General features: G+C 31.3%; 2 protein-coding genes across 2 annotated transcripts; both read right to left on the bottom strand.

Moving 5' to 3' along the window:
- Positions 1-2,429: 2,429 nt before the first annotated feature.
- On the bottom strand, positions 2,430-7,974 carry LOC109797590 (diaminopimelate decarboxylase 1, chloroplastic). Its single transcript, XM_020357676.3, has 8 exons — positions 7,424-7,974; positions 7,092-7,266; positions 6,370-6,519; positions 5,996-6,157; positions 4,840-5,025; positions 3,851-3,973; positions 3,634-3,723; positions 2,430-2,830 (listed from the first exon to the last, which is right to left on the bottom strand). Exons 1-8 carry the CDS (start codon positions 7,918-7,920, stop codon positions 2,750-2,752), a joined length of 1,464 nt encoding a protein of 487 aa, XP_020213265.1. The 5' UTR covers positions 7,921-7,974; the 3' UTR covers positions 2,430-2,749.
- Positions 7,975-11,189: 3,215 nt separating this feature from the next.
- On the bottom strand, positions 11,190-15,458 carry LOC109797072 (cytokinin riboside 5'-monophosphate phosphoribohydrolase LOG3). Its single transcript, XM_020356977.3, has 7 exons — positions 15,116-15,458; positions 14,436-14,533; positions 14,228-14,258; positions 13,753-13,852; positions 12,190-12,260; positions 11,949-12,092; positions 11,190-11,530 (listed from the first exon to the last, which is right to left on the bottom strand). The coding sequence occupies exons 1-7, from the start codon at positions 15,233-15,235 to the stop codon at positions 11,435-11,437; spliced, it is 660 nt and encodes a 219-aa protein (XP_020212566.1). The 5' UTR covers positions 15,236-15,458; the 3' UTR covers positions 11,190-11,434.
- Between the last annotated feature and the right edge of the window lie 1,328 nt (positions 15,459-16,786).

Below are 16,786 nucleotides of genomic sequence, written 5' to 3'. Positions count from 1 at the left end.
AATTAACTTAATTTTGAAAAAATTAAATTATTAACGAATTTAGTATTACTATTTAAATTAATCAACATTCTTAAATAGTATAAATTAGTTGAAAACGTCTTATATATAGAGATGATGATAGTATCTTTTAAACATAAAAGGCAAAAGATTCTTTTAATGTACGTCCATAGTATATTAATAACACTTTTTATAATTTTTTTGAACTTACAATTTCTTAACCAACTTTCTGAACACACTCAATTAGTACTTAATAAAGACGTAATATAAGATAGGAATATCTCTTATTTTAAAACTCAAAATTAATATTAATCACTATATTCGTAATTATACCGCGCAAAAAGAGAAAACCAACGAAGTGTGAAATAATTGAAAGATAACATTTTTCTTTAAGCATGTGGTTATGAATTTAACTCTTGATTTGTATACATGAAAAAATATTAAGAAATGTCAGTTCCTTAAATGAATTTTGTACTTCGAGAGATTTTAGTTCTTAACTTTTTGGTTAGGAAATACCTTAGTTCACCAAAAGAAAAAAAGATAAATAATATACGGAATATTAAAGTAAAGAAGAAAGATAAATGATTTATGAATTTAATTCTCACACACTATCATTCAATTAAAAAAATACTTTGAACGTGATTTTTAAAATAAACATTACAAAAGTAAACACTAAACAGTTTTATAAAACATGACAATCTATAATTAGATAACGGCTAAAAGAAATTTATTACCAGTACATACTAAGGTATATCAGAAAATTGTTCTAAAAAAGAAATATTAAAAAATCACAAATAGTTTAAGATATTTTTCAATACGTAGTACAACTTTATACCACACGTATAGAAAGAAAGTAGTAGTTATTTTCACATTTATCAGTGAGCAACTACTTGAAAATGCCATTTGATGGTGTCAAGACACAATAAAATGCACATGTAAATGTTTGGTTGAAATAGTGGCAAGTCTCAATTTGATGCTGCTGACTTTGATTAAAAGGAATACGGCAACATGTGGGACCATGAAAGTCACAAAATGCACAACACCAATTAACTTCAGTAATCCACTACACTACAACTCACAAAACCACTTCTAAAAAGTTCAGCCACTTACTCTACTTTCAGTGCACGGTATCAAAAGATAAAAGGTGGAACAAAATTTTAACAAGTAAATTGGTAGAGTTTAAAACCTTGAGGAATTCACAAAAAGTAAATCCCCATATTAGATTTAGATATTGTCAGTGTCTACCTTTATAACCTTTCAAATTCTTTATTTAATTCCTTGCTTTTATTCCTCGCTATATTTTCTTTCCTTATTTTTTTTTTACAAATATATATAAAAAAAAACTAAAATAAATAACCTTTTTATGAAACTAGGGACTGTAATGAGTATAAAAAAACCTGACCAGCATTTAACACCTCAAACTAACTAACCTAAGGTTTGTTTGAATGAGAAACTTTAAAAATTTAAATAATTTAAAATTTTTGAAATTTAATTTACTTAAATTTTAATTTTTATTATTTATTAAATATTTTATTTGAATAAATCAATTTAATTTTTTTTTAATTTTAAATTCTTAATTTGGATAAAATATTTTGATGTCCACCATAAGTAAAATTGATTTTGAATATATATATATATATATATTAAATTTTATTTTAAAAAAATTAGCCAAATTTTCAATATTTAATATTTTAAAAAATTATTAGATAATATTTAATAATTTCAAATATTCAATAATTATATAAAAAATATTAATATTTTTTTGTCAACTTTAAAAAGAGAGGAGAGGGAAGTAGGAGAAAAGAGAGATGGGGAGAAAAGAGAAAGGAGAAGGAATAGAGATATGATAAAAATAAAAAAAATTAATAGTAATAAAAAATAATTTAAAAAAAAAACATAACAGTTAGAGACAAGAAAGAGGAAGAAGAAAGAGAAAGAGAGAAAGGGAGAGAGAGAGAGAGAGAGAGAGGGAGGGGGAGAAGGGACAGAGTAGGAGGGACGAAGAGAGAAAATGGAAAATAGGTAGGAGAGAAAAAGAAAAAACAGAAACAAAAGATAAAAATTCTAAAAATCTTAAATTCTTACCTTTTTTATAAATTGTTGAAATTCTAGTGTTTAAAAAGAATTCACAAATCCATGTTTAAAAAGAATTCACAAATACTTAAATTTTTAAATTTTATATAAATTCTCCATCCAAACAAAACATTTTACCCTAAAACATTTGAAATTCTTCAAATAAATAAATTACTCTTTTAAAACTTTCATCCAAACACATTACAAGAATTTATTCACTTGAATGAAAATTTAGACCATTAAATTAAGTTTTCTTTTATTGTGAGCCACTATGTAGTACAAAGTATAGCAATAAATATGCACCAATAAATGTGTCCTGAATTAGCATTCAAGCAATAATGTAGATACAGGAAAGAGCCTACATGAATCTAAAAGGTCGATTGATCAAATAGGAAGCGATTAATACAACACACAGTGAGACTCAAAAATATAAACAATCATCATACATAAGCTCCACATTTCAATTGATAGATGTAAGCACTTCGCACTCGATTAACTTGATATAGGAAGGAGGCAATTAAATGCCTTTTAAATCTAACTGAAATCAGTTTTATTCTCTTTAACTATCAAGTGTGTCAACATTCAAATAGAAGCATAGAAACATAACTAAAAGTTTCGTGCATTCATTGACTAAGAAAGATACAAACTCCAAATACACAACAATTCCTCAGCCTCATTTTCAAAGGCCCTCAAAAAACCGAACGTGGTCTTCAAAAGTCTCTCCATGTCTTATTTTGCTCACTGATCCATCATCTTCAACCTAAAATATTTAACAAAACAAAAAATAGTATGGATTACAAAAAATCAAGATGTAGTTAAAATTGTTTTTCATGCAAAGTTCTCGATTAGGATTGTGTCTAAAACTATCGTGGGATTTTGTACAATAGGAATAAATCTAATAACACCATTGCCAACAAGAAATGAGATATCAAATAGACTTAAATATATTTTTAATCCCTCAAATTTAAAATAAATTTGTTTTTTGTCCCTTAATTTAAAATTATTATTTTAAATCTTTATAATTTTCAAAAATCTTATTTTAGTTCTTATAATACATTTAAAAATGACAGATTGAGATAATTATACATCATCAACTGAGTTTAATATGATGTTTTCACTTACAAGAACACTAATAAGTAAATTTTATGTCACAATATTTGACTGATTCTTTAGCAAAATTTAAGTAAAAGGACTAAACCAAATTTTTTTGAAATTATAGAGATTAAAAAGACCTATTTTAAATTTGAAGCACTAAAAACATATTTAAGTCTTTCAAATATTATAAGCTAACTTTCAATCATTAATTGTAACAAGGAATATTCTTAGTTTTTCTAATTTAATTTTTCAATACTCATGTTAAACCTCAAATGACTTTACTAAAGACCTTAAAATCAAAAAGAAAAATCATAATAAAAAAAAATCTTACTAAAAAGGATTTCACTAATAATGCATTTTTTTTTTCCATTAATGGTTATCAAAATGCTTTCTCACTCAAAACGACTCTACCATAAAGAAGGCAGAACAACAAAACACGATTAGCAAGTGGAAAAAGGCAAGTCATACCCAATACTCAGGAGGCCGCATCTTTAAATTATAAGTTGATGCCATGCTCATGCAATAAGCGCCAGCATCATGAACAACCAAACCAGTACCCTGCATATGAAATTCAGATGAGATATTAAACAAGTTGGCATTGTTGTCACCATCATAGTTTCACATAAATTATGCAAGTATGTTTTTTAGGCAACTTTTTAAATATAAGATAAATATATTATGTTACCTTTGCTGGAGTAGGCAGTTCTCTTCCTTTTCCTAAGAAATCTGCAGACTCACAGACAGGGCCGACCACATCAAAGGTTGCTGTCTCAGCATTTGATGGAGCAGGGGAAACCAGCTCTATATGCTGCAACCGATGAGATGTCATTAAACATTCATTTAAATGAAAATGACAAAACCCAGATGCATTAGGGTAGCATCAGGTAGCCGAAATGACCTTATGCTCTGTCAACATCCAAGCTCTTTAGAAGGCATTTTTATTCTTTAGAATTTAGATGACAGCTTTAAATGCTATGTAAAATCAAGCTGAATTCATTTGTCATCTGCTTTCCCATCAACAGTGTCAAGATTCAATCAGCATTGGAGAAATGCAACTAAAAATGTAACTGCATTCTTTGCGAGGAGAGTTACAAACCCCCAAAACACAAGATTTTTTGTTCTTTAAATTAGATTTGGCACACACAAGGATGATGGAGGTCATGGCGTCCCATCCCAGCCAAAGCATAATATTAATATATTGAGCAAGTTTTCAGATGGCATTATATGTTACTACCTCCTTCCCATATCTTTAGATAATTTAGCCTTTTTTTTATCCCAAAACAATTGATGTTTTAGAATTTCAAAATTTAATTGATGCTTTTTTCTCAAATATACCCTTATTTAATATCCATTATTTTTGGTACAGGTATAAGAATCAATGTATTAAATAAGGAATTTTTAGTCCAACTAGAATAATATTTTACTTTCATTAAATATTTATTAAAATATGTGCATTAACCTTAAACATCTAAGATATGGGAAAAAGGTAGTATTTGAAAGAACATGCATTCAAAGGGTCTAGATCCTTCATTAGTTTCCAATGCAATACTTAGCAGAAAGCAGCCATCAGTTGCAAATTTCTGATAAGAAAAACTGTTTCTGTTATACATGCACATCAACATTGCTGTATTGTATGATAAGCCATAACAAACTTAGGGTGCTTATAAAAATTACCTGGTAAGCATCATAAAGACTAGGGCGGATAAGTTCAGCCATACTTCCATCAATTACAATGAAGTTTTTAGATCCGTTAGTTTTAACACCTGTCACCCGGTTAACTAAGCAACATGTATTAGCAATGAGCGATCTCCCTGGTTCAATGATGAGATTCAGACCACGTGAAAGAACAAGCTCTCGTACCTACTCCAACCAAGAAAAAAAATGGAATTAGCAAGGATACCAAGTGCACAGTAAAAACAGTGCAATTTAATTATTCTGTGATAAAAGGGTACTATAACAGGTTCAAGTTTATGACATAAATTGGCAGCTGAGAAAAAACAGATTCTCTTCTAAATTCTAATTTATAACCCACACAAACATAAATGTAAGGAATCATTCATAGAATCATAGTATATGCTATTTCTAGAACTTGAATAAATAGTAAATACTACATGTAGTCATATACTCAAATACTCTAGAAATATATTGGTTCATAGAGCGAGGACACAAAATGAGTGCCCAGGTTCAAATCTGGCAATTTACATTGCCTCCGTCCCCTTTCCCCCCTCTCCTCAAGTAAATGCATAATATTATCAAATCAATACGATTCCTATGAGCTGCTTATGTATCAGTTATTACGCATAACCTGTGCTCACATAGGACATCCTGTACCCAGCCATTTGCCACAAGCAAAAGGTCCAATAGTTTTATAGAATTTGATGAGCACGAAAACTTCCATACAAATAAAAGAAGATAAGTTCTAAGAACTTAAAAACACAATTGGCAATTGAAATCTAGTAATTTATATGAGATGTTTCAGTCCTTTGCACAATTGCATCTTGCATCAACTATAATCAGCAAACATACATCTCAATAGATGATGACATTGATCTAGTTCCTCAAGAACTGTAGCAAAACTTAAATTTGTGTAATTTAGAAAAATGTAATAGTTCTCAAAGGACTTATTTACCACATTATTGAGCATGTCACAATTACAAAATGGTAAATGCTAGATTTTTTTATTGTATAATGTTGCAATATTAAGAACACCCATTTATCAGTCATCAGTACTCGTACTCATTAGTGATGTTCATTATGCTTTTAAGAAATTGCAAACTAATAGCTTAAAATGTAAAGATGAAGTGAGATGTGTATAGGCAGAAGTCCTCACAGTGTCAATGAGATCTCTAGGTGTAGGAAGGATGGCACCAGAATGATAATAATCTATCCCAAGTCCTCCACCAATATTTAAATAATCAACTTCAAAGCCCTGAGCTCGGATTTCGTCAATGTAGTTGATCATAATAGTAGCTGCATCTCTGAAAATGTCTACCTGAGAAGAGAAAAAAGAGAGCAACAATAATTTCAACATTTCTATTTAGATAAAGATTATGAATCATTGAATCAACATACAGTAGTGCAAAACTACAAATTGAACTAAGAATGCAGGAACGCATAATAAAGCAAGAAAACATACATACAATAAAACTATACCGCAGAGTAGAAGAAAAAAGCAGTAGAAAAAATAAAGGATCTTCATCTAACCTTGGTAATTGTTGAACCAAGATGACAGTGGGCCCCCACAAGTTTGAGCTCGTTAGGATGCTCCTTTACTGCATCTAAAAACCACTGCAGCTTCTCATTTCTAATGCCAAATTTAGAGTTCTTATTCCCAGTGGCAACATAAGGATGGACCTATGGATAACAATGATAAAAATTTATGTATTTTCAAATAATAATAAAATAATATTAACAAAGCAGATGAGAGCTATAAATCTGGAGGTCTCAAGTTTGGCCAATGGTGAGTTGAGCCTTACCATCAATCCCAACCAGTAAGGAAAAGTAATGGAGGACTTTATAATGTTAGTTTAAGGAAGATATCATAGAATTTGCTTGTGAACGTTGCTAATTGTTGAAATTATGGAAAGTTGTTTGCTATCAAATGCCCTGAGCAATGCATCAAACAGAACTTAGTCGCAGGTGTTAGTCATGAACAATTTTCAGTTTCTTCTAGACTTGAAAACTAATTTTAGCCCCATTAATCCTAGTAGCAAAAATATATTCTCTTAAACAGTTAAAACATTTTTTTTGCTCATTGGAAGCCTCTTGGAATCCGTCCACACCTCAGTTACTCATTAGTTACCCACATGTTGAAAGACAACAACACCATGTCTGCAAAACATAACGAATGCCTCTAGCCTCTAAGTATTACAAGAAGCACGAGTCAAACATCCCTACTCATGTAACAAACTTGTGCAACAACATACCTGTGGATCCACATCAGGATTAATCCGAAGTAAAACATTGACCCTCTTTCCAGCCCTTCTTGCAGCCTCTACAATGTTTTCCAAGTCAAATTCACTATCAATGTTGACAAATACACCTGCCTGAGCAGCCAAGGTCAAATCCTCCAAGATTTTCCCATTCCCATTAAAGATGCACCTATTCATCAACCCATAAAGAAACTAAGAACCAGATAAAATTCTTAACAACAACACACACATAAACACAAAGAGAACAACCAATGCAATAATGAGAAACAACGAGAAATGTGAGTGGAAAAGAACATAACACAATGATGGATTGAGAGTAAATGAACCTTGTGGGATCAAAACCAGCACGAAGAGCCAATTTAAGCTCATTCCCACTAACAAGCACAGCACCACAACCCAAGTGCCTCAAATGTTCCAAAATCTTCAAGTTATTGTTGGCCTTAATGGCATAACCAATTATAGAGTTCAACCCTTCCAATGCATCCTTATAGGCTTCAACATTCCTAGTTATTTGGGGCTTGCTGTACAAATAGAAAGGTCTTCTCTCAACAGATTCCATGATGTCATGCACCCTGAGCCCCTCACAGTACAGATACCCATCTTCGGATTTGGTGAAACAGTGCTGAAAATGAAGGTTCTTTGAGTCCTCCACCGCGGTTTTAGCAGCGTTCTGGGAGAGAACCGCTCTAAGAGCACGCGGTTTTAGGGTGGATTTGATTCTGAAGGGAAGAAGTAGTTTTTGGGAGAAATGGTTTTGGTTCAAAGAGTGGTTGAAGGTTTTGGGAAGGGAAGGAGAGTGAGAAAGAAGGTGTGAGCCTGCCATGGCAGTGTTTGGAGGAAGAATGAGTTGCAAGAGAAAATCACAAGTCAAAACCCTCGTCTAAGATCTAACTTGTTTTTTTATTTTTTATTTTTAGCATGTGTTCTAAAGTTAAACTATAATAATCATTTGTGCTTAAGAGGGTTCTCTTATGTTGGTTTGGCCCATTGGAAAGCCCAAACTAGTGTTCAACTCATGCCCAAAAAATAAGCGGCCCAAATATTTACAGAGTACATGCATGAGCATCTTTATTTTGGTTTTTGTACGATAATAATTGAATAGGTCAATTTTTTGTCAGCCCATTGTCATGTTAACAAGGGAACAAGGGAAAGAAAAATGAAATTCAAGAAAGTTAAAGAAGTTAATTTATTTTGAATTAAAGAGGAAATTTTAACTTTACTCTTCTACTAATTGGATGAAGTAAATCAAGTAATCATGTTTAGAGATGAAAATACATATGGTACTATGTGTAATATGTTTAGGGTTTAAAAAACTCTAAACTCTAATATGTTCCTATACCAGCATTTAAAAAACTCGTATATGTGTGGATATTAAATTTTTTGATAACACCTTTATTTGTTGAGTATTTAAGTATCCGTATTCATTATCTGTATTTTAATTAATTATAAAAATTAATATAAAAGATAATGATTAAATATATAACTGCAATTTACAAAAATTATTATTTAAAGATTTTTTTTCATAATTATTATAGATATAATTATAAAACATTGGTATAATAAAATTTGGTAATGAGAAATTGACTAGTCCACTGCATCAGTGCACCTTCGACATGAAATTTTGTAAAGTTCACAAATCTAGTAATTAATGTCTCTTGCAATTATAAAAATGGTTAATTTTTTTATTTTATTTTATGCATAAGAATTGTACTCGATGTTAAAAAGTTTACCTTAACTCATATACATTATTCAACTAACTTAAGTAGATCTCTTCAGTAGAAATTTGAGATTTGAGTCCGATAGAGATAAAGTTTATTAAGGTTGCTATAAATCTTTCTTTTTTTTTTTTATTTATAAATTTGAGTGTGATACATGATCTTACTTTCCAGTTTTCGTTTTAGATAATAATCGTTGTTTGTTGATTGTAGAAGTAAATGAACCATTTTCTTTTAAACTCTTTATCAAGTAATTTACGTTAAAGTTGTTCTGACATTATTTTATGTATTGGCCTTTAACGAAGATTTAAAAAAATAAAATAAACCTCAATCATAGGTTCATCATGATTTTAAAAACTTTATATGCAATTTTAAAATCAAAAGTGCCAAGGCATATGGGCTAATTAATGTCATTAAACTTGGTCTTCACATTGGGGACAAATTTTGGGTACAAAAATTATGAAGAGCGCAATGGCCATGATTAAGACACCCTAAATAGCATAACATTTTTTTAATTGGAAATAAAGAAAATAAAAAGAGGCCATTGTCGGTTAAAAGAAAAGGACTGGCGAAAAGAAGAGATAATTGTCGTCATAATTTAGACTAATGCATTTGCACAAAGGTAAATTTCTGCATATGGTGAAACATGATAAATGATAATAAAATAACTTGGTACCGAAATTTCCTTATCCAACAGACACGGTTTAAGAAATTGTTGTCCAATCCATCGTTACAACGGAAATTTGGCAATTATACAATGCTTGAGAAAACAAAAGTTGAACCGTAATATACAAACCATGTTACCTAACATAACAATAAAATATTCCTTGAAAGGTGCTTTCACAAGGTAGTGGTCCTAGACGTAGATGTTTGCCAAAGCTAGCACTACATAATGCACAGTCAACTGTGTATATTATAGTCAATAGCCAATACTAGCTCTTTAATTTAAACAAGTTGACTGATACAAAGAAAGGAGCTTTTCCCACGACCCTATCCTCCTTCCTTTTTTACTCTTTGGTTAAAGATGAAGAGCTTTCCAAGTCCTCATGTACTACCATGTTACTTTTTCATCCATCTATTATTACTTTGTTTTCTTCCTTCATTTTCAAACATTTTGGATTTGAATGTTCAAAGGGGTGGAGAGATCTTATAGTGGAAATTTGTTCAATACATTATTTTGTCAACGCCTCCCCTATCTTTTATGTTTCTTAAAGTTTACTAATAAAACAATTTCTAAATCATTAGACACATAAATATTATTTTAATTTGGTCAATAATTTTGAATTTAAGTCATAAATACGTATATGTGATAAATATTTGGAGGAAAAGTGAAAGATATATATTGTCTATACCAAAAAAAAAAAAAAAAATAATAATAATAATAATAAAACTTTTTGAAGGAATCAAAGGTGTTACATCTGACCTTGATGTGAGCTGTTACCTTGAATTCCTGTTTGCAATGCCAAGTAAAATGTTGCAACTTTTAACATCATATCAAAGGGAACTACATACATCAGAACTCATGACTACAACTATACAAGGATTCAAAGCTTCGAGAGATATCTCGGAACTTATAGCCCCAAATGTAGAAAGCAGTTCTTTCAACCACTGGCAATTGTTAGATGAGACCGGGGACCAAAGATGGCCATCATATTGTCTTGAGATGCATGTGCCACATGACCCCTTTAACTTTTTTTCTTTGAAACCCTTGGCAGCATGGCACTGTCCCATTTGCTGAGGGATAAAGGCCTAAAGGGTCCTACAAACTTCACTCTCTTGACCTGAGGAATGTAACCCTTGCTTTCCATTGCACTTCCACCCAAGAATTGGCCCCGGGCATTTAGTACTGGTTGCTGGTCTAGTGTGTGAGTCTTTTGTTTGTTGTCTTTAGTTCTGTCACTCTCCTCGACCTCTTGAACTCAAAAATCTAGTTATTTGAAGACAGGCCAGCAACATTTCTGTCTCGTTTTTGGATCCATTATTAATTATTAGCACTAGCCAACATTTAAGTCGGACCATTCTTCTCTACACTACCCACATCATGTACTGTGTTCTTTGTTTATTTCTTAATTAATTGGTTCTATCATCTCTGGAAAATATTTTCAAAACTTCTGGAGTATGTAGTTTGATCTCCTTTCATTCATATTAGAACAAAATTTCTAATTAAGAATAATAACCGGCAAAGGAGTAAGTACCGTATATGAAACATTTGCTTGTGATAGTCTGAGAGCGTGTTTGAATTCACATCAATTTTGATTGGACATGAATCGGTAGAAGCAATAATTAATTATTTTTGTATAATTTTGATGTAATTTTTGTCTAAACATGAATCATAGATGTGAAACTAAACATGCAAAGTCACTTCTTCGAAGGCTAGTTCAACGTAAAAATTAATTGGCATTCAATAGTAATAAGTTCAGAAGCGGGTACTTACAACTTCAACAAAATCGAAGTTTCACAAGGTAATAACTAATAAAGTAGTCTCACATATTAAGGTCGATCCTGGTAATTTACACAAGAAATTAAAAGGATAAAAACAGAATAGATAGGTGAAAATAATTAACTTCTTCCAGTTTCAAAATTCTATATGGCCTCATCTTCCGTGCATGTGAAGAAACCCAACTACCTTGAAATGTCATAATCTTGAGGGTAAGCAAGCTGCTGTTCCATCTGCCAGCTCAACTTGGAAGCAACACTCTCATGACAAGGAACATAATCCTGTGAATTAAACACAAATTTTCACTTTCTTGCCTCATATTACAGAAGTGCATTGTATTGCACAAGAAGAGTTGATTACGTATACAATTGAGTTGATAAGGTTGATGACATAAATGTGCATATTTTTGGACATCCGGAAAAGTTTTATTTTGTGCATCAATAAATCTTTCAATTACCTAGTTACATATGCAGTACGAAATCAGAGAAGCTTTTGTTTTGATGTGACTTTTCTAATGGAATCGGAGAAAGTGGTTTCATATAAGACAGTTGCTTCAAATTGTGAGAATCAAAATGAAAAGGAGTTGTAAAGTGCCCACAAAACCTCATTAAACTTTTCAAAATGCCTATAAGACTGATCAAAAGGGTAAAAGTCGGCATCTGTTTATTTAAATAAAGTTTTATTAAGGACATATTTTACCTCCAATTTCTTCACCAACTCTTTTGCTGTTGGTGCTGATACAATTATGTGGCGAGCATTTGGACTGATAAATCCCTCTTCCACAGCTTTGTCAATAAATGACAGCAAAGAATTGAAGTATCCATCAACATTTACTAGTCCCACCTACAATTTTTGGAATGTCAAGGATGATTAGGCTGCAAGCACAAAACAACTCCCGGGACATGAATTGAAGAATACTAATATAATTTCTCATAATTACCGGTTTGTCATGAATCCCAAGTTGTGCCCATGTTATGACTTCAAGAAGCTCTTCTAGAGTCCCATATCCACCTGCATGCAACTTGCATGAGTTTTTACAAAAATTGAATGCACAAACATAGGAAAAACATAGGACGAGAATGAGAAAAGGTGAAAAACAGTCAAATTGAACAGTTTTACATATAATGGCTCACCCTGATAGTAGAAAAGGGAAATAGAAATATTTAATTGAATAATTTGAAAACTATATTTCACTTCTTTATTGTTTTTTGGTTAGACTATGGATTCCATGAATCGCATGTATAATATTAACTACCCCATGTTGGGTGCCTGTAGTATTTAGTACTACCAACCTCTTGCTCAAATGCAATCATGGATTTGGCAGTGTCAAGGGAGAGTTCATTAGAGATCAGATCATGTATTGACCCTTCTGTGGAATCCATCCACTTTCGTACGAGGGATCCCAAGATAGAGTGAATGACAACTTTGTCTTTGCGTGCATCCCCACTCTCTCTCTCTCTCTCTATCTATGTCACCAATTTTCAGCATTCAATTATTCACAGAAGATGATTACAACGACCAGTTAAAAAAAGTCTTTGAAAAGGGTCAAGCATTATTCCGTGTCAGGTGCAGGTGCTAGTTGGAAACGTTATCTCGTGAAAGTTCTCTTGCTTCACTTCCCCTCTTTATCAAAGAAAGGAAGTTTGGTTGAATCACGTCACTGTTCAAACCAAAGTTGAGGGAGAAAATGGTATTCAACCTGAACCATAACCACAGTGGCTCAGAGTTCTAATTTTAGTCCGAGATATATATTAAGGTCTCATGTAAGGTCAACATCATTTTCAGCTAGCTTTACTCTAATCATAGCATTGGGATGTATGAAAGAAAGCCATGAAAGTTGTTTTTTGCAGAAGTGTCAAATAAATTGAATAAAAGAGGCACCTAAAATGGTTTGAGATTCTTTTTTAAAATGACTAAATTCCTGTCCTATCCTCCGTGGACAACTAATCAACATTATCCATTACGTGTCGTGCCTTCCAAATCATCACACAAGTCTTTAACGCCTTGTCAAGTAGCATCCATAATTAGGCATGGTAAAAAACACTTTAAAATTGTTTAGCAAAGAAAAACACCAAAGCCTGTGTCAGTTTAAAAAGTTTGGAAACTTTTGTAGACAACCATTTTGCTGAAAAGCAACACAAGTAGTAGTAACACCGAGAAATCAACGGGAAACATGTCGGTTAACCAGTCTCGAAAGAATCAAACAGAGATATGGTCATTGCTGCACACTAAAACCAGAAAAATTAATTTTAAATTCACTTGCAACATATATTTTTATCAAATATCTTATTTACTGTATAATAAGTTATATATATATATATATATATATATATATATATATATATATTTATCAAACATATTTTTTCATTTAAATCTTATTTTATAAAACATTGACAAGATGTAACAACACCACAAAGAATGAAGCACCTCATGACTACAAACTTGTACTTTTTTGGTAGTGTGTCTCTGATTCTAAGGCGCAAAGAAGTATTTGCAAGCTAACCTGGTAAGGCAATAAAAGCATCTGAATGCTTCGCCATCTCTGCCTTCCTTTGGTGCATATCAGCAACAGCTTTTACTTCTCCCACTGTTTCACCAGTTAGCTGCAAAAGGGTATCAAAGAAAGAGCACTTAGTAATGATGAAAGTTGCAGGAACCATAATCTGATTCATTTAACCTATTTCTATAACATATAAACAGGAGATACTGAAGCAGTAGTGGCAGATATTGCAGTGGAATATTCGTGTACAAGATAAAAGAAACAAAGTATTAATAACAAAACTGTAAAATAGTTAAGTTTTGAAATAGAAAACGTGCTTATGAAGTTTGGAAAAGTTGGAATAGAATACATGAATAGAAGAATCCTTGATGAAGATGAGAACAAATTATAAAATAAGAAACACAAGTAGGAATAGTTTATTGCAAGAGAAGAGAAAAGGGGTTAAGCTTTTTCTAATGGATGAAGCAGACATACATACCTCTCGAGGCATGAGCGTCTTGGGAATAACTCTGCAAGAGACAATAACATGACAAATTTAGCATCAATGGTGAAAGAGAGCAACAAAAGCACTGTGGTTACTCATTGACTATGAGTTCATGTTATTTCCTTTTACCCAACATCTTTGGGGGAAAAAAGAGAAAGGGGAATTAAAAAGTAGAAGTGTGAGAAAAAGAGTGTTATGTTACCCAATGACATGGCGACCACCATCATGAACAGCTTGTGAAACCAATCCCATTAGACCAATGCTTCCCCCTCCATACACCAGATCGATGTTCCTTGAGACCTTCCAATACACCATTCAAAATAATATTAATCAGCCTAGAAATAGTAACAATAGTGGTGGCTATCATTGTGTATGAGTACAAAAAAACATTAAGAGTAATGAATGACACTTTAGAAAACAATCCCATGAGAGAGCATTATTTACTGTTTGAAAATGTAAGACCGAGTAAAAGGGAAAATGATTCCTCGACTCTCACTCAGCAGAGGGCACTTGTGAAGTCCGTACACCTTTTTCAGCTCAGAGCGACTGAGCCAAAAGCTCAAGAAGTAAAAACAATGGCTTCAAGCTCTGAGAACCGAAAGGTAACATATATCTAAACACGCAAAGAGAAAAACTATGCAAAACTTTACAGTTTGAGAATGTTTGAGGTTGTTATTGTTAACCAAGACACAAGTCATTGTTTCGAGGTAAGCAGCATGAAACTTGATTTTGCCTAAGACCATGAACCCAAATGAAGTTCACATTCAGAATGGAAGCAAACTACTAAGACCCCATCAGAAATTTTTTTATTTTTTGGAGATTTTAAGGAAAAGAAAAGAAAAAGTAAAATGTGGATGAAAAAGGAAGAGATGAATAGCGTACCAATTCGTTGCCAAGTTGAATGGCAGCATCTTGATAACTAGTTTTCTTGCCGGGGCTACTACCACAGAAGACACAAATCCTCTTGAACTTTGAATGCATTATCTCACTTCGTGTGTCCATTTGTTAGTTGTAAGGTGGATAGTTAGTTATATTAACTTACACACACACACACAGATTTTGTAACGTGTTTGAGTCTGCCTCCAAATTCTTTTTTCTAACACTAACTTCCCCTGTTTAGAAATACAAGTGTGAGTGTAAAGGAAGCAGCAAACACAGCACAAACACAAAATTACAGTCCTACTACACAAGACTCTATGCTTGCTTCGCTACTACTCTTCAGAGTCTCATCATGCCTTTATATAAAAAAGAAACCACGTAGGTCTTCGCACGTGACCGCCTTAGAAGTTGGCACGCGCGGACTCTACTCTCGTGCTCCCATCCCATTTGTGCCCCTATGTATATATACGCAAATTAGTGTTGATGAAATACTACTAATAACTTCAACCAATATTGAGTTTAAAACTTTAAAATCATGTCTTCAACACAATTCCAAACAAAATTTATCACTTACATGTATATATATATATAGAGATAAAGAGAAAGAGAAATATATTTACTCAATAATAAGTCTACTTAAATTTATTTTGTTTAATAATACATGTTTTATATTAAATTTTAATGATTCGACTATTAAATTAGAGGTTCTTAATGCATAGAATAAGGTTATAAAATTTTTAAAAATTTAAAAAATATTTTATACTTCATTTTATTAATTCAAATCAACGTATAAAATATTTTTATGATTATTTGTTAATTTGAATTAATGTCAAATCAAAATATAAAATATTTTTGTAATTATTTATTAATTTGAGTTAATAAAATGAAGTATTAAATAATTTTAAATTTTTTAAAACATTTCAAACTTGGTTTATGCATTTAGTACTTTTAATTTAACGACTGAATCATTGAAATTTGATATAAAACATATTGGGTGAAGTAAGTTTATGTAAACTTATTTTAAGAGAGTTCAAACGTAACTTTTATTAATTATTATACCGCTCGATAACTTTCAGTTAAATGAGAATTTTTCAAATTTACCGATAGATTAAAAGTTTTCTACACCTAAATTACATTTAAACTATTTCATATTAATCCAAAATTATTTAATACCTCATTTTGTTGAATAAAATTGGCGTAATATATACATTTCAAAATATACTAAAATATGAACACATTAATTATCTTTAAATTATTGTTCAATTTTGACAAAATCGGATATAAACATATAAGGTGATATAAATTTATAATTCAATGATTAGATAAAAAAAATTCACATTTAATTAAAAATTATTGAATAATGTAATAGTAGATAAAAGTTACATCAGTATCTTTTGATTACTTATTCCAAGAATAAGTTTATCTAGACTTATTTCAGTCAATAACTCATATTCTAAATTAAATTAAATTTTAACAATTCAATCGTTAAATAAGATTTTTTTAATACATACAATAAATTTGAAAGGATTAAAGATGATTCCTCCTTTTAAAAGGGATTAATATCTCTATGCAAGACAATTATGCATACTAAAAAGTTAATTATAAATAACGCAAATGATTAAAAAAACAAAATTTATTGCCATTCTTCTAACTTCAATGTTTTGTTTGATTTGA

The sequence above is a fragment of the Cajanus cajan genome, chromosome 6, assembly GCF_000230855.2.
Source record: "Cajanus cajan strain Asha chromosome 6, NIPB_CcT2T_4, whole genome shotgun sequence".
Classification (NCBI taxonomy): Eukaryota; Viridiplantae; Streptophyta; class Magnoliopsida; order Fabales; family Fabaceae; genus Cajanus; species Cajanus cajan.
Note: the sequence above shows the minus strand (reverse complement) of the source record. Positions and strands in the feature narration are given on the sequence as shown.